The sequence below is a fragment of the Leucoraja erinacea genome, chromosome 3 (assembly GCF_028641065.1).
Source record: "Leucoraja erinacea ecotype New England chromosome 3, Leri_hhj_1, whole genome shotgun sequence".
Taxonomy (NCBI): Eukaryota; Metazoa; Chordata; class Chondrichthyes; order Rajiformes; family Rajidae; genus Leucoraja; species Leucoraja erinaceus.
This window is the reverse complement of record NC_073379.1, coordinates 94,224,239-94,248,363: the sequence shown is the minus strand read 5'-3', so window position 1 is coordinate 94,248,363 and position 24,125 is coordinate 94,224,239. Positions and strand designations below refer to the sequence as shown.

Below are 24,125 nucleotides of genomic sequence, written 5' to 3'. Positions count from 1 at the left end.
ACACACACACACACACACACACACACACACACACACACACACACACACACACACACACACACACACACACACACACTAACCTCCCCCCTTGATATGATATTGATATTATTCATTTGCTCCTTTTTCCCCCAACCCCCGCCTTATCCACTCACGCATAACCCCAACTGCCCAGACGCGGTTAGAGAGGGAGAGGGAGGAGAGTAGAGAGGGAGGGGGATGAGGGGAGAGGGGGAGTAGTAGAGGGGGGAGGGGGGGGGGGGTAGAGACACAGGGGAGGGCTGGTCCACAAACGCAATACTCCACCACTCACCCATAGGTCCCATACCCACCACTCCCTGGAGAGGGAGAGGGGGTCAGAGAGGGAGGGGGGAGGGGGGCGGGAAAAGGGGGGGGGGGGGGAGAAGGGGGGGGGGGGGGGGGGCAGAGAAGGAGGGGGGGGTAGAGAGGGGGAGGATCACGTTATATTTGATCTTAGATTGTGCACGCCAGATTGCATTCGTCGAAACACAAAAAGGTTGCAATATCTCACCCCTGTCCAATTGTGATGTGGCGAAAATGAGATCCATAACTGAAAAGCAGTTAATATTTTGAAATAAACTATTAAAACTTCATAAACATTGGAAATATAGGTTGGAATGCGACGGGAAGATGTTTATTCCATCGAGAGAAAAAATGTGAGTAGCATGTGTGAAAATGGGAAGGCTGTGGTCAAGCGTTTAGGAAGAAGATACAAATTAAAGAGATTAAAAGAAAGCCAACACAACCGTGCATACACACGGAAATTTAGAATGTTGAGAACAAAGGGAAGAGTTTTAGTATAATACTAGACCAAGGGGGACCCGTTGGGTCCCGTCCCCTCAACGCGTGGTGGCGGGGGGGGTGGGGGGTTGTGCAGCGTCACACTCACACACTAACCACCCTCCTACACACACACACACACACTAACCCCCCCCCCCTTGATATTATATTAATATTATTAATTTGCTCGTTTTCCCCCACCCTATCCACTCACGCATTACTCCCAACTGCGGGTGCAGTTAGAGAGGGAGGGGGGTATAGATTGTGGGGTGGGGGAGCGAGCGGCGTCACAGGGGAGGGCTGGTGCACGAACGCAATACTCCATCACTCACCCATAGGTCCCAATACTCACCACTCCCTAGAGAGGGAGGGGGTGGAGAGGGACGGCCGGTAAAGAAGGAGGGGTGGTAGAGAGGGCGGGGGGTAGAGAGGGAGGGTAGTAGAGGGAGGAGGGGGAGAGAGGGAAGGGGGGTAGAGAGGGAGGGGGGTAGAGAGGAACGTGGAGGACAACTTGTTCTATTTGATCTTATTTGATTGTCCACGCCTGGTTCATTGAATTCATGGAAACTCGTGAAGGTTGCAATTGTGATGTCATATGTAAATGAGATCCATTGTGATTGGACGTCTGTGAGATGGCACTGTGACATCATCAATGGAAAGTGCTGCAAGAGCCTCCCAGTGAAAAACAGTTATTTAAAAAAAATAAACGATTAAAACTTTAAAAAGTTTGGAAATATAGGTTGGACTTAGTTGAACTAGACTAAGTGGGACCCGTTGGGTCCCAGCCTCACAAGGGAGGGCTGGTCACCAACGCAATATTCCACTTCTCCACCACTTCCAATATTGCTCGCCAGTGGGTGGGGCTGTCTGTAGCGCTAGTATGGGTGTTGTGGGCCGAATGTACTGGTTTCCAGAGGGCTAGTATAGACATTATGGGCCGAATGGATTCTTGGGCTGGCATCCAACTGTTGCAACGATTTTAAAAGCCAAGGCAAACAATTGGGCTGCAGCCACCTGACAACCAAAATGCATTTTGTGAACACAAACTTGGTTATAAAAAAAAGGCTAGGCAAACAATTGGCCTGCAGCAACCTGACAACCAAAATTCATTTTGCGAACACAAACTTGTTAAAAAGGCGAGGCAAACAATTGAGCTGCAGCGACCTGACAGCCAAAATTCATTTTGTGAATACAAACTTTTTAAAAAGGCGAGGCAAAGTGGGCAGCAACCACTTTACAGTCGCATTGAGGGGACTCACCGTGGAGTAGACGTGTGTTCAGTTTTATTCGCAGCTCAGAGAGCCGTGATCCTCTCGCTTCCTGTGTTTGGCAGAGACTGAGTGAGGGACTACACTTCCAGGTTTTATAGTCCTTCCCCCCTGCCGCCAGCGGAGGCAGCAGAGAGAATGGCAACTTTTTAAAAAACATTAATATCTCTCTGATTTTTCACCGATGGGAAAAATCCTCCGGTCCCGGAAGGCGGAGGGGCACTCTGAGTGAGGTGGCCAAAAATGACGGCTGTAGGTGGCGGAGTTCTCTCGGAAATCGCAGCACAGTGGGCCAAAAGCGGTCAAGATCAGACTTTTAGTAATATAGATGCCATGGGAAGATGTTTATCCCGTTGAGGGAAAAAATGTGATGTGTGAAAATGGGAAGGTTGTGGCCAAGCGTTTTGGAAGAAGATACAAGTTAAGAAGATTAAAAGAAAGCCAACACAACCCTGCATACACACGGAAATTTAGAATATTGAGAACAAAGGGAAGAGTTTTAGTATAATACTAGACCAAGGGCTGCAGGCAGCGTGGGGCAGGCCAGCCGGCCGAGTGCGATTCATGGCGAGCGGGAGGCGACAAAATTACTGCGAGTGGGGTGGGTGGGGGTTAACGTAACTCGTAGCTCGTGCAAAAACAGTGCCCAGCAGGCTGCGCATTGAAAACTCTGCATAGCTGGTCGTGAGGAGCAGAGCCATTGTGACGTCATCAGGAAACAAAAATAAGTCTGCTAATGAAAGTAGAGGAAGAATGAAATGTAAAACCAGAGGCAGGTAAATGGTGGAAGGGGACAGGGAGGAGAAAAGGGAAATGTAGGTCTTGGGATAGGAGATGAGCATACGGAGGAGGGGAAAGGAGTAAATGACTGGCTTGGTTGGGATGGAAAACAAGAGAAAGGGAGGGGGGATATTAGTCAAGAGAGGGTCAAAAGTCATGTGTGCCTAATTATCATATGTACCGAAAACAGAAGGATGAAATTCTTACATGCAGCAGCATAACAGGTCTGTAAACACAATACTCATAGATAACAGTTGGTCAAATTTGCAGGAAGGAATTACAGATACAGTCTGAAGAAGGGTCTTAACATGAAACATCACCCATTCCCTTTCTCCAGAGATGCTGCCTGTCCCGCTGAGTTACTCCAGTATTTTGTTCTATCTTCGATAACAGTTGGCCCTCAGGTTCCTATTCAATCTTTGCCCTCTCAACGTAAACCTATGCCCTCCAGTTCCTGATCCCACTACTCAAAGTAAAAGATTGTGTACATTCACCTCATGATTTTACACGCCTCTATCAGATCACCCCTCAGCTTTATGCTCTCTAAGGAATTAGGTCTTAGCCTGCTCAACCTCTCCCTATAGTTCAGGCCCTCCAGTCCTGGCAATATCCTCATAAATCTTTGCTACATTCTATCCACCTTCACAGCATCTTTCCTGTGGCAGGATGACCAAAACTAAACACAATACTTAGTGGCCTCACTGTGTCTTGTACAACTTTAACATAACGTCCCTACTTGTATGCTCCATTCCCTGACTGATGAAGGCCAAAGTGATGTATTTACTTTGTTAATGCAACTTATTTATTTATCTGCCTTCTATTTTCGGTCCTATTATTAAGTATTTTCCTTGTAGTTTCTTTTGTCGTTAAGCATTGTTATGAATAGTTTGCACATTTTTTTCTTGTTTTAGTTCTTTGATGTGGTGCCATCCAGTGAGAGACCATTAGCTGAGCAAGACTGGTATCATGGAGCTGTTCCTCGGATAGAAGCCCAGGAGCTGCTGAAACAGCAAGGAGATTTTCTGGTCCGAGAAAGTCACGGCAAACCCGGTGAATATGTCCTTTCTGTTTACTCGGAAGGGCAACGCAGACACTTTATCATCCAGTATACTGACGTAAGTACTTATGGAGGGAAAAAATCTTTTAAAATGTATTCATCCACTGATAACCTATTGTGCAGGTTAAAGATGAAAATGTTAACTTTTCATCTATCTTTGACAGTCCCTCATAATCAAGTATTATTCGTTCCCATCCTAGTTCTGTGCATTTTAAAAGAGTTAAGGGAGCCAATGTGGAATCTGCAGATTCTGGCTCTGGTGCTACAATTGACAGTGTGGGTGGGTGGGTGGGTCATTTGCGAGGCTGAGTGCCCCAGACTTTCAGTACTTCTAATGAAGGGACCCGGGATCCTCAATGCCCTCCTTTTCCATAAGGAGTGACAGTTTTTCAAGGGATTTTTGAAATCACCCATGAATTACTCCTTCTCCTCACCTCTCTTTACTAGCTTTCTCCCTTCTACTCTATCAATTTGCAGATTGATGCCAACACAAAACATCGCCTGTCCATTTCCCTCCACAGATGCTGCCTGAACTGCTGTGTTTCTCCAGCACTTTTTTTTGTTTTTTGCTCTTGAGTCATTCCCCCTGCTCCTGATAATCTCTTGCCATAACTGAAGGTGCTGTCGTGTATGAAGGTAGACAAATCTCCAGGGCCTGATCAGATATATCCGAGGAAATTGCGGGAGCCCTGATTGAAATTTACAAGTCGTCCTGAAATACAGGATTGGTGCCGGAAGACTGGAGGGTGGCAAATGTTGTGCCTCTTTTCAAGAAGGGCTGCAGGGAAAATGCTGGGAACTATAGGCCGGTGATCTTAACATCTGTAGTTGGAAAGTTACTCGAGAGTATTCTGAGGGATAAGTTATACAGGCATTTGGATGGGCAAGGGCTGATTGGGGATAGTCAGCATGGTTTTGTACATGGGAGGTCGTGTCTCACAAATCTGATTGATTTTTTTGAAGACGTGACCAAAAAGGTCGATGAGGGCAGAGCTGTAGATGTTGTTTACATAGATTTCAGTAAGGCGTTTGACGAGGTTCCACGTGGTAGGCAGCTCTGGAAGGTAAGATCGCTTGGGATCCAAGGAGAGATAGCTGAATGGATAGCAAATTGGCTCCATGGAAGGAAGCAGAGGGTGATGGTGGAAGGTTGCTTCTCGGACTGGAGGCCTGTGACTAGTGGTGTGCCTCAGGGTTTGGTGCTGGGCCCGTTACTGTTTGTCACCTACATCAATGATTTGGATGAGAACTTGCAGGGCAAGATTAGCTGTTGATACAAAAGTGAGCGGTTTTGCAGACAGTGAAGATGGATGTGAAAGATTGCAGCAGGATCTGGATTGATTGGCCAGGTGGGCGGAGGAATGGTTGATGGAATTTGCTGATGTGTGTCCTCATTGACGGATGGTCTTGCCTATGGAAAGTGGTCTAGGTTTTTCGTGGTCTCGTCATGGACCTATCCTCTGGTAAAATGTTGATAGGCAGTCGCAGGTTGGTAGAGGCCCTTTATTTTAGAGTATAAGGATCATTCTGAATGATCACAATGAATGGCAGTGCTGGCTCGAATGGCCTCCTCCTGCACCTATTTCTATGTTTCTATTCATTCAGGTGCTTTAGTGAATGACTTGACAAAGGTTTATGCAACAAGGGTGTATGAACGCAAATGCTGTCTGCTACCTGCAGCTGATGTCAGAGATAGAAGTAATCTGGTTCTGTAGCAGGGGTGATGTAGGTTGAACAGTGTGTACCAAGATTGAGTCTTGAGTAGACCTGTTGGTTAAGATCTTACTTTGCATATCTCGTAGCAAATGTAGAATTTCATAGCAGATGGTAATCATGCAGAAAAGTATGCATTCCCTAATTTTGCATTGTTCATTGAAAAGGCATGTTTATGATTAATTTTGTAATTAGGATATCTGCTTGGTGCATTGATGAGCATTAATGAAGCTTTGCTTTTCTCATTTCTACTCTTTTTATCCCGTTTGTCTATTTTTTTATATAAAGTAGCCTATCCAAGTCTCAGAAGGTTTATTTTTCTTTTCTGTATATTTTGCAACTTCCTTAAAGTACAGAACTTTGAAGCTTTTTTATTGTATGTAAGTAATTCTCGCTGGAGTTTAGAAGGATAAGGGGGGGAACACTTTGAAACTTACCGAATAGTGAAAGGCCTGGATGTGGAGAGGATGTTTCCACTAGTGGGAGAGTCCAGAACCAGGGGCCATAGCCTCAGAATTAAAGGATGTTCCTTGAGGAAGGAGATGAGGAGGAATGTCCTTAGTCAGAGGATGGTGAATCATATCTGCCTCATATATTACTCGTGGCGATGCATTCCAGGCACTCACCACCCTCTGTGTAAAACATCTTGACGTGCACATCTCCTTTAAACGTTGCTCCTCTCACCTTAAAACTATGCCCTCTAGTATTTAATTTTTCCATTCTGAGAAAAAAGATTCTGTCCATATCTATCCCTCTCATAATTTTGTATCCTTCTGTCAGATCTCCGTGCAACCTCCAGAGAAAACAATCCAAGTCTAATATCCCCTAATACAGGCAAATTTCCTTTGCACCCTTTCCAAAACCTCCACATCCTTCCTCTAATGGTCTGACCAGAACTGCACACAGTTATCATACAAATGTAGTATTTTACAGTACATGTGCATGCAACTCAACCCAATTCACCTGTGCATTCTCTCTAGAGAAGCCATTATTTCCTTCTATACTTTCTATTCATAAGCTGGAATATGTATTTGGCTCTCTCTGCTCTACTTATTTTAACTCTCCTCTGAAAGGTGCTTGTTCCTTCAATTTATACTGATGAATCACATTACCAGATCAATGCCTTTGTTCAAGTAAGCCAAGCTTTGTGAACTCTGATCGCTCAAGGAAGCTGCCGAAAACTTCAGGAAGGAACTGTATGTTTTTGCAATGCTGCTTATCGAGTTTGAGATACAGGCTTGCTTATTTCTGGCCTTTCAATCTTGCTTCTTATTGTTATAACCCACCCTCATCTTTTCCAACCCTCAACAACTTTTCCTTACCTGGGGCTTGCTGTAGAGCGCTCAGTACTAAACAAGACACCATCTACCAGCACATTGGTGCAGCAGGCAGCCCTGTTGCCTCACAGAGCCAGAGACCCGGGTTTGATCCTGATCCCGAGCTCTGTCTGTGTGGAGTTTGGAAGTTCTCCATGTGAACTCATGGCTTTCCTCCCAGTGCTTCGGATCCTCCCGCATCCAAAAGACATGCTAGTTTGTAGGTTAATTGATCTCTATAAAATCCCCCCCAGTGTGTAAAAAGTGAATGGAAAAAGGGGATGTGATATAGAACTAGTGTGAACGGGTGATTGATGGTCAGCATGGCCTCCATGGGCCAAAGGGCCGGTTTTCATGTTGTATCTCTAAAACTAAGAGGTAAAAAATGTTTATTTTGTTTCATTTAATTTTACTTGACACCCACATGATGATAATCAGCATAAGTGAAAATAGTATAGATACTATAGATAAATTACAAATATAAAGTGCTAGAAACGCTTGGACCAGGCAACATCTACGGTTAAAGAAACAGAGTTAGCATTTCAAGTTGAGGACCTTCATCAGGTCTTTCATTAACCCTGTTTCTATTTCCACAGGTGATGGCTATCTTGTTGAGTGTTTCCAGCAATTCCGCTTGTACTTCAATTCTGCTTTGGTCTTGAACCGAAACGTCACCAGTCCATGTTTTCCAGAGATGCTGCCTGACCTGCAGAGTTAAGGGCCTGTCCTACTTGGGCGTCATTTGCGCCTAGTTTACGCGACATCATTTACGCGTCACGACTCGTGCGTCGTGCCGCGCACGTGATGCGCGCATGGTGCGTGGTGACGTAGGCAGTGACGCGCGGTCGCGTGCGGCACCCCAGGAGTTTGGGATGTACACAAATGATGCCCAAGTGGGACAGGCCCTTAACTCCAGCAATTTGTGTGTTAACCAGCATCTGCAGTTCTTTATTTCTACTGTTTCCGTTTTTTTTTAATTTTCAGACACTATAGATTGCTGGACCGTTGTTATTTGACTTGCAAAACATTTTTTAAATCTGGTTAATACATTTATGTATTTTATTCATTCTTTTACACAGAATCAATATCGATTTGAAGGAACTGGATTTCCCACGATACCTCAGCTTTTAGAACATCATTACAGCACAAAGCAAGTAATCACAAAAAAATCAGGAGTAGTCCTTTTGAATCCTGTTGTTAAGGTACAGCAACCAAATGACATCACTTTACTTTACCCGTGCTGAAATAAATTGATCTGCAACGTTGTTTTCTATCAACGAACAAACAAACATGTGACTACGTTTGCAAAACACTATAAAATATGCTGTATGTCTTCATTCATTATGGCTCAGGAGAGTTAAGTGTCTGTTGAATACTTGACTCTGTATCCCTGACACTCGCCGGCTGATGATCAGTAAAGCTTGAGCTGGTTTACCTACCCCATTGTGAATTGTCGTCTTTAGGAAGTGAACAGCTGGATATAAGTGAGGAAGGTGGTGTAGGGGCAAGGACAAGTATAGTGCTGGTTGCTAGCCATTTCAAATCCCCTACGGTTGCAAGGGGAGGGATGATAGAACCTGAGAGAGTCACGGAGACTGGTCCCTGTGGAAAGCAGAAAGGGGTTGGAGGGGAGATTGTGAGGTAGAAAGAGGTTGGATGGGGAAATTGTAACAGATGGCTACGATCAGAAGATTGCAATATGATCCCAATACCTGTCACATCTTCTCCTCCACACCCCTTTCTGCTTTGCGCAAGGACCTGAATGCTTGGTCCTCTCTCATCACTCCCAACCCATTATTCCCCCTGCAACCATAGGAGGTCTGGCAACTGTCCCTAAACCTCCACCCTCACCTCCATCCAGAGGCCCCAGTAGGCTTTGCCAGTTAGACCGAGATTCACCTGCACCTCCTCCCAACTCATCTGCAGCTTTAGGTGCTCTCGATGTGGCCTCTACATCAGGCACTCTACATCAGTGAGACCAGGCGTAATTCAGTGACCGCTTTGCCATGCAGTTGCGCTCTGACCACCATGGCTATCTAGAGTTCCTTGTTGATAGCCATTTCAGTTCCCCTCCCCATTCCCACACCAAGCTGCCTATCTTCAGCCTCCTCCACTACCAGGATGAGATCGAATGCAAACCAGAGAAACAGCACCTCGTTTAGTGTCGCCATAGCATATAACCCAATGACAAGAACATTGAATTGTCTACCTTCAGGTAATCTACTTCCCCTCTATCCACCCAGATCTTCTCAGTCATACCCTACTTTGCCCTAACACACCGTCCCACCCTACTTTTCCCCATCCGTTCCTTTAGGAAGGAGATGAGAAAGGATTTCTTCAGTTAGAAGGTGGTGAATCTGTGGAATTCTTTGCCACAAAAGGCTGTGGAGGCCGTCATTGATTATTTTTAAGGCAGATATAGATTTGTGATTTGAATGGGTGTGAGGAGGAATGGGGAGAAGGCAGAAAAATGGGGTTAGGAGGGAACGATAGATCAGCCATGATTGAATGGCGGAGTAGATGGACCGAATGGCCTAATTCTGCTCCTATCACATGACCTTATATCTGCCCACCCCGTCTCCCTTATTCGTCTCATGCCAGCCCCACCTTCCTTTCCCCATCATATTCCATCATCTGCCTCCTCCAATATTGAACCAGCCTCTATTGTTATTTTCACCTATCTCCTCCCCACTCCATCCACCAAGCCATCCTCCTCCCTGGATCCACTACCACGTGGCAGCTCTTGTCGCTGCCTCTACTTCTTTAAACTGGCTTTCACCCCTCCGTGTCTCGAGGAAGGGTCTTGACCCAAAATGTTAACTGTTCTTTTCACTGTACAGATGCTGCCTGACCTGCTGTGTTCCTCCAGCAGTTTGATGGGTTTTTTTGCTCCGGATTCCAGCATAGTTACAGTCTTACAGCGTGGAAACAGGCCCTTTGGCCAACTTGCCCACACTGACCAACATGTCCTGTCTACATTAGTCCCACCTGCCTGTTCAAACCACTTTTCCACTTGGTCTGCCCGTCAGCAGTGTTCGACGTCACAATGGGATCCCGAATCTCATTTACAGAGCTAACATTGTGTTTAGGTTATTTTAAAGGAAAATCGCGATTTTCATTGTGGGGGGGTGGGACTGGGGGGGGAAGGTTTCGTTTTTTTTTTAAAACATAGTAATTTTCATTCTGGGGGGGTGGGATAGGGGGAGGTGAGGAGTGGGGGAGCAGGGGGATAGAGGGAGAGGAGGGAGAGCGGGAGGGGAAAGTGGGGAAGGTGAAGTGGGGGGGGGAGGGAGGAGGACAGTGGGGGAGGGGGTGGGGGAGGATGATGGGGGGAGAGGGGATGGGGGAGGGAGGTGATGGGGGGGAATGGGGGAGCAGGGGAGATGGGGGGAGAGAGAGAGAGAGAGAGAGGGGTAGGGAGGGGAGGGGGGTTATGGTGGGATGGAGGGAGTGACTGAGGGTAGGAGAAAGGAGAGGGAGGGAGAGGTGAGGGAGGGATTGGGGAGGGGAGGAAGAGAGGGGAAAGAAGAGTGAGAGTGAAGAGGAGGGGAGGGAGTGCTGGGGGATGAGGGAGAATGGAGGAGGAGAGGGGTAGGAAGAGCGATGGCGAGGAGCAGTTGGGGGAGGGTTGCCGTGACTCGCGTCACAACAGGGATCTCTGGCGTCACAACGGGAACCACTCAGCCGCGTCTGCGCAGTTGGGGGCTGCGGGTTAGTGGTGGAATATTTTGTTGAGGGACAGGGCCCAACAGGTCCGCACTTTGTCTAGTATCTCTCTAAACCTGTCCTATCCATGTACCTGTCTAAATGTTTCTTAAATATCTTTAAAATCTTTTCTGTCAACATTGTTTTGTAAACAATTAATAATTCAATCAGTATTATGCAGCTTTCACTGCCAAATGTCGTAATCCCATCTGCTGTTGAAACAGTTGCTTTGGTCAAATAATTTAGTCTGAAGATACATACAAAAAGCTGGAGTAACTCAGCAGGACAGGCAGCATCTCTGGAGAGAAGGAATGGGTGACGTTTCGGGTCGAGACCCAAATAATTTAGTCTGTTTACCATAAATAATAAATATTCAGTAGTATCCCGCACCTAATTCACCTTCACATTTGAAATTACAAATCCAAATGATATGATTTATCTTGTGCTAATACTGTAGCTATCAGATAATAGGATCCCTGTGAAATGGAAAATTTCCAATTAAGATCTTTGTGCAATGACTTAATTTCCGTTACATTATCACTCTTATTTCATATAGAAAGGCTCTCGAGGCTAGCAATTCCAACTCAAATTCTGCCACCGGATCAATCCCAATTTTATGTCAACTTTTAGGTTAGTCTCAGCATCACTCCAACTCCCAGGTTGATGTTTGGTGTTTATTGGTGTTTATTGGTGGTGCCTGCAACAATATAATGCATAGGTTTTGCTGAGTTGGGCCCACTGCAGATATTTGCTTTCCACATGATAAATCGACTTGCATTTGTTGGACAACAGACCCCTGGACTCCCGCAGAGGTGTCTATTATATTACAAGGCCTTTGCCTGAAATAAGAGGACATGACTTCAGAATTAAGGGACAGAAGTTTAGGGGTAATATGAGGGGGAACTTCTTTACGCAGAGAGTGGTGGCGGTGTGGAATGAGCTCCCAGTGGAAGTGGTGGAGGCAGGTTCATTGGTATCATTTAAAAATAAATTGGATAGGCATATGGATGAGAATGGAATGGAGGGTTATGGTATGAGTGCAGGCAGGTGGGACTAAGGGGGAAAAAAAAAAAAATTTGTTCGGCATGGACTTGTAGGGCCGAGATGGCCTGTTTCCATGCTGTAATTGTTATATGGTTATATGGTTAATCTGGTCACAAAGGCAAGCTAAAACATGCTTTACCCATGAAACTATTGAGAATATCTTTGCCACTCTCTGGAGCCAAATCCACACCTTTAATTCCTCAAAATGGTCTAATTTTTAATGCTTTCAAACAAAGCTGAGGTTCAAAAGCCTTTTGAAACTAGTAAGAATCAAAGGTTAATAGTTGAACATTGAAATGTATTTTCAGTGAGTACGGTGAATGTGAACGTTTTCCTTCCGCGATGTGATCATGATTTTTACAATAAGAAGGTTAATGCAATTGCTTGAAAAAAAATTCAAAAACATTTGTGCTGGCAGTTGGGTGTAAATCAATTTATTTGCCATTGCTTATACAGTTATTTTCTGTACATTAGAAAAGGACTGTGTAAATGTGTAAACCATGAGTTTAAACAAGCACTGTATCATTTTAAGTTGTCCTTTGCTTTCAATGTTGTGGCTGATCATGGTAGGTGACTGGCATTGCTTTTAGTTTATTCTTAGCAATTTTATGATTGATTTTCTTTCATTGTTCCACCAACACCACAGTTTTGATAATTTAAAATTCTCATAAAACTTGAACTATTAACAAAGACGCATTTGATCTGTTTTTTGTAACATTTGCTATTAAATATGCTTTATGAAAAATATGTAGCTTGTTAAAACATTTTTGCCTTGGCACAGGATAAGAAGTGGGTACTCAATCATGATGATGTCTCCCTTGGAGAGTTGCTAGGCAAAGTAAGTGGAAAAAGTGCTTTCATGGATTGATCAGTTAACTTGGCGGAGGAGGCAATGCTATATTTTCATAATGTGTTTTCAGAAGATGCTGCTGTTTATTCCATCATCTGACCCTTAAATACTGTGTTCAGTCTATCAGCACATCAGTCTATCCACATGAACAAAAGTTAGTTTTTAAATTGTTAATTCATTATTTTAATTGATCTCCATTCCCAAACCCAGCTGTGGTGCAGAGACAGTATATTTTCCGTGTTGCTTTTGTAGGAGTTGAAAAAGCAATTCGAGATATGTCAAATTTCCATCCTCAGGAAGTAGAGACATTGTTACAGTTTAGTTTATTGTCACGTGTACCGAGGTACAGTGAACGACATTTGTTGCGTGCTAACCAGTCAGCAGAAAGACAATACATGGTTAGTGCCTCCGCAGCCTTCTTGGCTGTCTCTTGTTGTGCCTTCTTGGCTGCCACTTCATTATTGTTGGTTCACAACAGATCAGTGGTAATATTAATGCCAAGGAACTTGAAGCTCTCATCATTGACACTTTGGCACCATTGATGCTGATTTGTGCATATTCTGCACCACACTTCATGAAGACAATAAACTACATCCTCATGTTACTGACTTTGAGCCAACGGTTGTGGTCCCGTCACCATATTACTAAGTTCTCCACACCGGTCGTTCCTTCGTCACTTCCTGTACTCTGTCTTATCATTATTCACGATCCAGCCCACCACAGTGGTGTCATCTGCAAACTTGAAGAGTTAGAGCCAAATATGGCTGCAGAATCATGAATGTATAGGGAGTATAGTCAGGGACTGAGAACACATCCTTGCCAGGCATAGGTGTTAAGAATTATTCTGGAGAAGGTGTTGTTACTTATCCTCACTAATCATAGTCCATGTATCAGAGATATGAGGATCCAGTGCCTGAGGGAGGTGCTGATTCTTAGGTCAATGGGTTAGGAGATGAGTTTAGATGGGATTATGGTGATGAAGGCAGAGCTTTAGTTGATAAATAGGAGCCTAACATAGGATTCTTTATTATCTATGTGTTCCAGAAATGGGTTTACAGCAAGGGACATACCGTCTGCTGTGAACCTGAAGCAATATGGTGTGGATCAAGGCTGTCTGGGAGGCTGAAGTTAGTGTAGCATCAATAGTTTCTGAAAGCACTTCATGGTGGTGGATGTTAGAGCCAATGGACGGTAGTCATTCAATACGCTGTCTCGCATTGGCACCAGTATGATGGTGATCTTCTTGAAGCAAGTGGGGACCACAGAATGGAATATCAAGAAGTTAAAGACTTGAATACCTTTGTCAGCTGATTCATACAGGTCCTGAGGATGTGGCCAGGGACTCCATCTGAGCCATTTGTTTTCCCTGGATTCACTTTATCAGGAAGGCTGATATAATGTCTGCCACAGAAATCATGTCTTAAGTGATAGGAGCAGAATTTGGCTATTATACTTTGCCATTCAATCGTGGCTGATCTATCTCTCCCTCCTAACTCCATTCTCCTGCCTTCTCTCCATAACCCCTGGCACTCATACTAATCAAGAATCTATCTAACTCTGTTTAAATATATCCATTGATGGCCTCTGGAGCTTTCTGTGGCAAAGAATTCCACAGATTCACCACCCTCTGACTAAAGAAATTCCTTCTCATCTCCTTCCTAAAGGAATGTGCTTTAGTTCTGAGGCTATAACCTCTGGTCCTAGACTCTCCCACCAGTAGAAAGATCCTCTCCATATCCATCCTATCTAATCATTGGTACCAGCGCACACGAGCCCAGTGGAGTGGGTGACGTACCTCTACTGATGTTCCTCCACTCATCTTCTCTTCAAAGTGGACAGAACGCATTGAACTCATCGGGGAGGAACCCATTGTTGCCTTTGATACTACCCGCCTTCTCTTTAACACAAGATCATAAGTGATAGGAGTAGAATTAGGCCATTCGGCCCATCAAGTGTACTCTGCCATTCAATCATGGCTGATCTATCTCTCCCTCCTAACCCTATTCTCCTGCCTTCTCCCCATAACCTCCGACACCTGCACGTCAATAATCTATCTCTGCCTTAAAAGTATCAACTGACTTGGCCTCCACAGCTTTTTGTAGTCACCATCTGAGTAAAGAAATTTCTCCTCATCTCCTTCCTGTAAGAAAATCCTTTAATTCTTAGTCTATGACCTCTAGTCCTAGACTCTCCCACTAGTGGAAACATCCTCTCCACGTCCACTCTATCCAAGCCTTTCACCATTCTGTACATTTCAATGAGGTCCCCATCATACTTCTAAACTCCAGTGAATATAGACCCAGTGCCGTTAAACGCTCATCATTATTGCCATAGAGGGAGTGCAGAGAAGGTTCACCAGACTGATTCCTGGGATGTCAGGACTGTCTTATGAAGGAAGACTGGATTGACTTGGTTTATACTCTCTAGAATTTAGGAGATTGAGAGGGGATCTTATAGAAACTTACAAAATTCTTAAGGGGTTGGACAGGCTAGATGCAGGAAGATTGCTCCCGATGTTGGGGAAGCCCAGGACAAGGGGTCACAGCTTAAGGATAAGGGGGAAATCCTTTAAAACCGAGATGAGAAGAACTTTTTTCACACAGAGAGTGGTGAATCTATGGAACTCTCTGCCACAGAGGGTAGTCGAGGCCAGTCCATTGGCTATATTTAAGAGGGAGTTAGATGTGGCCCTTGTGGCTAAGGGGATCAGAGGGTATGGAGAGAAGGAAGGTACGGGATACTGAGTTGGATGATCAGCCATGATCATATTGAATGGCAGTGCAGGCTCGAAGGGTCGAATGGCCTACTCCTGCACCTAATTTCTATGTTTCTATCATATGTTAACCTAATAATTCCTGGGTTTATACCCCATCATAATGTGGAAGCTTCGTCACAATATACGAGTTTCTGTGTCATTGCCTGGGGTCTTCAGCTTGATCCAGAATTCCCACTTGGCATCCTTAATGACTCTTCAAAGGTCGTCAATGCATTTCTTGTACCATTCAGGATTGTTTGACTTGCACTCTACGGACTTGGACTTCACCCGAGAGTGGACCATGTGGTTTCATCCATGATTTCCTGTTAGGAAACACACATATTCTCTTCTTTGGTACATAGTTACACTTGCCAATTAAGTCTGTGCAGCAGTGCCATATTCAGACTCAAAGCAGTCACAAAGCATTTCATCTGTTTCCTCAGACCAGCACTGCTCAACTTTCTGTACCAGATCCTCCCACTTCAGTTTCTGCTTGTAGCAGGGAGTAAAATCATAGCCAGATGATCAGATTTACCAGAGTGACGTCTGGGAATGGAGCGATATGCTTTTTTGATGGTTGTGTAGCAGTTGAGGGTGTTTGGGTCTCTGGAAATGTGTTCATATTATTTTGGCAGCATACCTTTCAGGTTGGCTTGATTGAAGTGCTTGCTATTATGAACAAAGCACCTTGAGGTAATTTGTTTCAAGGCTATCAGTGATGTGTAGTTTCTCATATGCAAACTTAGCATCAGCGTGATGTTGGATGGAGACTGCTGTCAGGATACCTGGTAAATTCCTGCAGCAGGTACAGACGACACTTCACCATAAGATATTCCATGAAGCGAATCAGGGCCGCCACATCTGAGCACCATGCAGAGTTAATTAGAAAGCAGGAATGTGTAGGAAGGAACTGCAGATGTTGGTTTATACTCAAGATAGACTTAAAACGCTGGAGTAACTCAGCGTGACAAGCAGCATCTCTGGAGAGAAGGAATGGGTGATGTTTTGGGTTGAGACCCTTCTTCAGACAGAGTCAGGGGAAAGGGAGACAGAGACATATGGAAGATGTGAAAACAGATCAAAGGGGATGCTGATCAAGGAAATGTAGAATGGTGCATTGTTAGCTGAGGGGAAGGTGACAACTAGACATACAATCAGTAAAATGTAATCAGGAAGTTAGTGAAACTAGTTGAACTAGTTCCCTTTGATCTGTGTTTTCACACCTTACCCTTCCATATCTCTGTTTCACATTCCCCCGATTCTCTGTCTGAAGAAGGGTCTCGACACGAACTGTCAGCCATTCTTTCTCTCCAGAGATGCTGCCTGTCCCGCTGTTTTACTCTTGCATATTGTGTCAAATGAGAAAACAGACCCCTCTACTGAGGATGCCATGCAGCCCACCAGTGCAGCAAGAGGTCCTTAGGTTGAATGACAGTTGGGTGAGGATGAAGTAAGATTTAGTGTTAGCACCAAATCTTTGATAGACAATTTGTTCCTATCTAAAGCTCTTGAAAACTTTGATAATGGATACTTAATATACCTGTAGAAATTTCCTCTGAGAATTTTAAATATTAATAAGAAGCATGTAAGAGTCTATTAGACAGGGAAAGTGTAATTATGCTCCTTAGTCTAGTTCAGTAAAACACAGTCAAGCACTGGACCACTAAACTTTATTTTATGAAATAATAACGACTCCTTTATACAATACCTAACCACCGTGTGATCGATCCTTGTGTCTGCTTGTCCAAGCCCTTCAGCCTCGTGCAAGCAGACACCTCCAAAAGGTTAGGCAGTCCCAAGTGCTCCTCCAGAAGATCGACAACGAACCTCGTGGGAGTTTTATAGGTCATCGAACCCTGTGGGGCAAATCTACATGGTGGCGGTAACCCCTATAAACCAATCACAGATATCGATTACATTAAGGTGTTATTGACAATCCCCCCAACCCAATTACAAAGCAGCCCATTACAATGTTTCTACAGAAGTTTCTGGAAAGAAGTCTTGACCCAAGTAATGCAACATTCTCCTGGGGAGTATAAACAATTCAAACAAGGCTTCACACTTCAGCCAATCATCAAACAGTAACACAAACACCTTGCAACATTATTAACAGTATTTACAATCCTTCTGTAGCCAGCCAATCCTGCTAATGCATCTGCAACACCTCTGGGTTTCTCTGCAAAGTACTCATACATTTTAACAATAGAGAGGACATCTGGACTTCACCTTATCTGTTATTTCAATCTAGGACCTAGACTTCCTGGCACCAATTTGCAGCGTTCAGCTTTACACAGAAATTGACCAAACAGGTTCTGCAGATGCAATGATCCTTCGTTTTATAATAGCTGTATTTTGGCCAATATTAACAAAAGCAACAATCAAAGAAAATGTCATTGCCTTATCATGATGCATTTATTTAATTTGAATGTTTGATTAAGTTGGATGTTATACATTTCAGGGTAATTTTGGAGAAGTCTTCAAAGGAACATTAAAAGATAAAACTGCTGTAGCTGTAAAAACATGCAAAGAAGACTTGCCGCAGGAGCTAAAAATAAAGTTTTTATCCGAAGCAAGGTAGGTTTTATGTACTTGGGAGAACACAGAAACATATATTGCACTTACTTGTTACAAGTGATTCTTTCCATTCTGTTTATGCTGAAATAATATCAATTGAAATAAGGTAATGGAGATTTCTGTGAGAAGAAAAATGAATGACTCTTGCTTTCCTTTACCATCATCAAGTTTTACATGCAAATCATAATCTGCAGTGAAAATCTTTTGGTAAATCATATATGTATGTCCATGTGTTTTCTAGTCAGTGATTGCTTCTGTGACCATGACATAAATACATTGCTTTGTTAGGTTTTGATTTTATTTAAAACTGGATATCTTATGTTCATAAGTGATAGGAGCAGAATTCAGCGATTTGTCTCATCAAGTTTGCTCTGCCATTCAATCGTGGCTGATCTCTCCCTCCCTCCTAACCCCACTTACCTGCCATCTCCCCATAACCCCTGACATCCGTACTAATCAAGAATCTATCTTTGCCGTAAAAATATCCATTGACGGCCTCCATAACCTTCTGTGGCAATGAATTCCACAGATTTAACACCCTCTGACTAAAGGAATTCCTTCTCATCTCCTTCCAAAAGGAACATCCTTTAATTCTGAGGCTATTGCTTCTTGTCCTAGACACTCCTACTAGTGGAAACATCCTCTCCACATCCATTCTACCCAGGCCTTTCACTATTCGGTAAGTTTCAATGAGATTCCCACATCCTTCTTAACTCCAGCGAGGACAGGCCCAGAGCCCGCAAACGCTCATCATATGTTAACACACTCAACTCCTCATCTGTTGATCATTGTTTTCAATTTATGGTGTATTAACTTAGAATGATCTATTTGATTCTATTAGAAGATGGGTAACATGCAGACTTTCTTCTCTTATTATACATCACCTTCTTCCAGTTCTGGCTCTCTTCAGTGGCCTCACATTAACTTGCAAGATATCCTATGACATGAATCTAACACTAGTTCCTAAAAAGTTGAAAACACTGAAATTACACAACATTTCATTCATTGCTTCTGGGAAAGAAAGCATCTTTACATAATGAGCCAATGATGTTTCTAAAAGGAGGTCACATTCAATAGATATGTTATAGAGTCGGCTTTGAGAATCACCACCTCAACTGCAATTATGTGAAACTGATACCTTATATTTTGAAAATGTCAGTTTGTAACAATTATTGATTGCTATTTTTGGCTTAAACTTTCTTTGAGATATCAGTTTTTGTTATTTATTCCTATTGGATAGAAATTCTCGTCAGATTGTTAAATTTACATTGAAATACTAAGAAATATGTAACCCTTTAACAAGTTTTCTGTGCATAAATATCTCAATTTTAAACAGGATACTAAAACAGTATGATCATCCAAACATTGTCAAACTAATTGGTGTCTGTACCCAGCGGCAGCCCATTTACATTGTTATGGAGCTTATACAAGGTAAGATCTTATACAGATATTGTCTGTATTTTTAAAGTGTTCACAGTAATTTATTTAAATATTTTCCTTAAAAAATGCAGTGTTTGCAATGTATGTGTTCATTAAAATCTTTGCCTTCTATGAGTCCCCTTAATGCACTTTAAAATATATCTTAAAAGCACAGTGCAATTGTTAAAAATCTATCCATTTGGACCACTGCAGGATAAGGTATCAAACAAAATGTTAACGAGCTTTTGCAAAATCTTCACCTTTCTGGGTTCTTCTTTTAAAATCATTTGCACATTTTTCTTACCTTCCTGTAAATACGGGGCTTTAGTTGTAGCAACAATTTTTTTTTAACATAATGACAGTGTCAGCTGACCACCTAAACATTTTCCATTAATCAATACTGGATCAGGCTATCAAAAGCATTGGAAAGCATCTGCAGCACTTTTTATAAAGAAAGAACCACTCTTGAAAAATCTTATTATCTAGAATTTGATGCCTACCATTTAGCTCTAAACTGGCTGCACTGTGTTGAGAGGAGTTGTACTCTGCCTCCCAAATTCAGTATCACTGACTTCGATGAAACTGAATCTCAGAAGCTAAATACAACCATCTGTTGCAACAATGTATGTTTAGTGACTTTGTGATTTAGTGATCACAATGACTATCCAGGCAGAAGTTTACTGCTTTTGTTGTTATATATTCTGGAAAACCTGTGCCGTGAACATGATGTTTTGGTGTGAAAAACTGGACAGTGGACAATATTGATGTAAAACGGTGATAACCAGTGTTATTGATTTAATATGTTTAGAGTTGTCTTTATAAGAGTAAACCTAGCATTATTGGTAGTGATTTCAGTTCAAAGCTTGCATTTCTATTGCTAAGAACTCTTTAAGTTGATAGGATGTCATACATGATTGCATTTTATTTTCTGTATAGGTGGTGATTTCCTTACTTTTTTAAGGAAAAAGAAAGATGAAATAAAAATGAAACAGCTCGTCAAGATGTCTTTGGATGCTGCTGCTGGCATGGCTTATCTTGAAGGGAAAAACTGCATTCACAGGTGAGACATTCTGAATTATGATAACTTTATGCCCAGAGGTACTATCGAGTTACTGCTGTTTGCAATCAACCTTCTTCATTATTCATGAGCTACAAACTAAATTATATTAATAAATGCTGCATTTGCATTGCTAACAAAATACAAAGAAGCAAAGTTTTTGTAGCAGGGTTAGTTATTCCTTCTGTGCTAAATTTTGTTCTCTGATACTTCCTTGCGCAATGTGGAGAATATCAATGCATATATGATCAGGGTGAATATTTAAATTTTTTAGAAGATTTTTATTAATATGAGAGTTTAAACATAAACTACACTTTTAGAAGAATTTAGATTTTTTTATTACGGTGAATGATTCTGGTTCATTCAACAACCACAGGCTGAATATCAATAAGCTATGATGAAGTTTGCATTAGCCACCAGCCTAATCGTTTATTGTGGTTTACCATGAATCTGATGTATTATGTATATCGATTCTAGGTTTTAATAGTTTTAGCTAGCCTTTACTGATTCCAATTGCCTTTATATGGCTTGAATCCATTCAAGTGGTATAAACAAGTCACAACTTAGAGCAGCACAACTTGTTTCCAAAAGGTTTTTATTGAAACAAAGTAACAATTCACATAATATAAAATAATATGAAGAATACAAAGAATAGCATAAGATAATGCTACAAATTATTAGTGATTATATGATTTTTAAATGCTATAAACGTTAATGAACTACTTAACAACATTGTAGTTTTTGTATTTTAACAGTCTTATGCTTTTTTTAATTCTTAACCATAACTTAAGAAAGCTGGAAGAGAGATGGGGCAGGACAAAGCCTGCCGAGTGATAGTATACAGGTGAGGGGGGGTTTGTTTGGCAGAGGTTGGACAAAGGTCAGAGATGAAAAGACAAAAGAGGTGAGACAAGGTTGGAAGTACAAATTGTGAAGCCAGAGGAAGGAATATAGGTGGAAGGGGACAGAGGGAGAAATAGGTGCAAGTCCAGGTGGGACATGGAGGGGGATGGTGGTAGGGAAAAAGGGGGGCAGTTTGTAGTTTACCTAAAATTGAATCATTCAATGTTCATACCGTTAGGACCGAGTGCAAGTTTGGCAAAGCGATCACCGAGTCTTCGCTTGGTCTTGCCAATGTAAAGAAGGCCATATCGGGAACTGCAAATACAATAGGGTGAGGTTAGAGAAGATGCACGTGAACCTCTGTCTCATCTAGAAGGACTGCTATGGTCCCTGGATGGATGCGAGGGAGGAGGTATAGGAAGAGGTTTCGTTAAACACATGCGCTCGGATCACTAAGGCTGCTTGATCTCCCAGTTGCTAAACTTTTTAACGCCTCTTTCCATTCCAATACTGAACTTTCTGTCCTGGGCCTCCTTCACGTGCAAACAGCAAGGACAGCACCTCATATTCTGCTTAGTTATCTTACAATCTAATGGTATGCGCATTTATTTCTCCAATTTTAGGTAACTAACTGACAAATAGCCCCCCTTTTTTTCTTTTCCCCCCATCTTCCCCTTGTCCCACCTGGACTTGCACCCATTTTTTCCCCTTCCACAAATTCCTTCCTCTGGCTTGACAATTCGCACCTCTTCTATCCTTATCTCACACCTTTTCTCTTTTCATCTTGGCCATTGTCCAAACATCTACCTGTCAAAAACCTCCCTCACCAGTATCCATCTATCACTCTCCATGTTTTGTCCTGCCCCTCATATCTTTGAGCTTTCTCCCTACTCCATTATATTCATTCTGAAGGGACCCGACCAAAATGTCACCTATCCATGTTCTCCAGAGATGCAGCCTTAAGCATTGTTACCCTAACACTTTGTATATTTTTTTGTAAACCAGCACCTGCAGTTTCTCGTGTCCAGATAATTAGTTTCCCTCAGCTGATCGGACCCGTCCACATTCTCTTTGCAAGTTGCCCAGGTTTGCAGCTAATTGCTCAGTTGGTCAACATCATCTCCTCACCCCGAAATTGTTCTTTCCAATTAACCCAATTAAACCTATGTCAAACAATTTCAACACAAAATTGTTATGCTGGACTCAATATCAAACAAGGAAGTTATTTTTTTATTCTATGGAAATTCTGTAGTCTTATTGCAGACTCTTTGTGGTGAAAACATAACATGTTAGTTGCGTCCTTGGGTCAACCTAGTTTGTGACCAAGAAAGATGTTCTTGCAGTTTTCTCATTTTACAATTTGGGAGATTATTTTTTTAAAAGATTCCAGGTAGAATGTCTGGTTAGGTTCAATGAAGGGTTAAATTTACCTTCTTGTAGATTTAACAGAAAGCTGAGAAGTGTTCAAAATTGTTGTGTTTTGATAGAGGAGAAACTAAATAAGAGTTGGTAACCCATTGAAGACAATTGTCAACATATTTATGGGGAGATGAGAACAATATTGTGTTCATTCCATGTAGGTTTGATCTTTTAATTCCATGCTTGAGAAAGGGGGCAGGGCATGAGGGACTGTAAGCTGTTTCAGTGGCATCTTTGAAAGAGGTTTAGATATAATCTAGAAAAATGATTTTAAAAGTTGCCCAAGTGTGAATTAATAGACAGTCTTTGAAAGAAAAGTGCCGTTTATGCTACGAGACCGAGATAATTGCTATTAAATGAAGGAAGTTAGGAATAAATAATTCACTTGAAATTGCAAACATTTTTTCCATTATCTTTGCTCAGTTTATAAAATCGATCAAGTCAATTGTCTTATCTTTTTTTATTTCCAACAGAGACCTAGCTGCTAGAAACTGTCTTGTGAGTGATGGTAATGTACTGAAAATCAGTGACTTTGGCATGTCGAGACAGGAAGATGATGGAATTTATTCATCATCTGGCTTGAAGCAGATTCCAATCAAATGGACAGCCCCCGAAGCGTTAAATTATGGTAAAGGTTTTATGTAGTGTGTTTGAAAATGTAAAAATGCGACTGTGTACAATTCCCACTAAGTTGTAATCAGTTTCGTATTATTATGGCAAAGGAAGAGTTCTTTCAGCCCATGGAGTCTGTGCTGGCTCCTATTGTATAATTCAGTCATTCCTTTCCCAAGCTCTCTCCCTTTAATCCTGTAAATGATTTTTCCCTCAGGTGCATCACCAAATCCCATTTGAAAATTGTGATTGATTGTTTCCTTAGTGCCCTTTGTTTTAACTTGCAATTGCTTCCTTCATTAAAAAAAGTCTTCACCTTTCCCCTTCTGCCCTTCACTTTGAAACTCTATCCCTAGTCCTTGCACCGTCTGCAGATGGGAATAGAAACATAGAAACATAGAAATTAGGTGCAGGAGTAGGCCATTCGGCCCTTCGAGCCTGCACCGCCATTCAATATGATCATGGCTGATCATCAAACTCAGTATCTCGTACCTGCCTTCTCTCCATACCCCCTGATCCCCTTAGCCACAAGGGCCACATCTAACTCCCTCTTAAATATAGCCAATGAACTGGCCTCAACTACCCTCTGTGGCAGAGAGTTCCAGAGATTCACCACTCTCTGTGTGAAAAAAGTTCTTCTCATCTCAGTTTTAAAGGATTTCCCCCTTATCCTTAAGCTGTGACCCCTTGTCCTGGACTTCCCTAACATCGGGAACAATCTTCCTGCATCTAGCCTGTCCAACCCCTTAAGAATTTTGTAAGTTTCTATAAGATCCCCTCTCAATCTCCTAAATTCTAGAGAGTATAAACCAAGTCTATCCAGTCTTTCTTCATAAGACAGTCCTGACATCCCAGGAATCAGTCTGGTGAACCGTCTCTGCACTCCCTCTATGGCAATAATGTCCTTCCTCAGAT

The 24,125-nt window shown here is 42.5% G+C and overlaps 1 protein-coding gene across 1 annotated transcript in view; it reads left to right on the top strand.

Annotated features, from left to right (window-relative positions):
* Window positions 1-24,125, top strand: part of fer (fer (fps/fes related) tyrosine kinase) — a 129,624-nt gene that overhangs the window by 87,297 nt on the left and 18,202 nt on the right. The window contains exons 11-17 of the mRNA XM_055633230.1: window positions 3,758-3,961; window positions 8,012-8,134; window positions 12,463-12,519; window positions 17,745-17,860; window positions 19,197-19,291; window positions 20,216-20,339; window positions 23,072-23,226. Of these exons, the coding sequence (XP_055489205.1) occupies window positions 3,758-3,961; window positions 8,012-8,134; window positions 12,463-12,519; window positions 17,745-17,860; window positions 19,197-19,291; window positions 20,216-20,339; window positions 23,072-23,226 (874 nt within the window). The remainder of the gene's footprint in view (window positions 1-3,757; window positions 3,962-8,011; window positions 8,135-12,462; window positions 12,520-17,744; window positions 17,861-19,196; window positions 19,292-20,215; window positions 20,340-23,071; window positions 23,227-24,125) is intronic.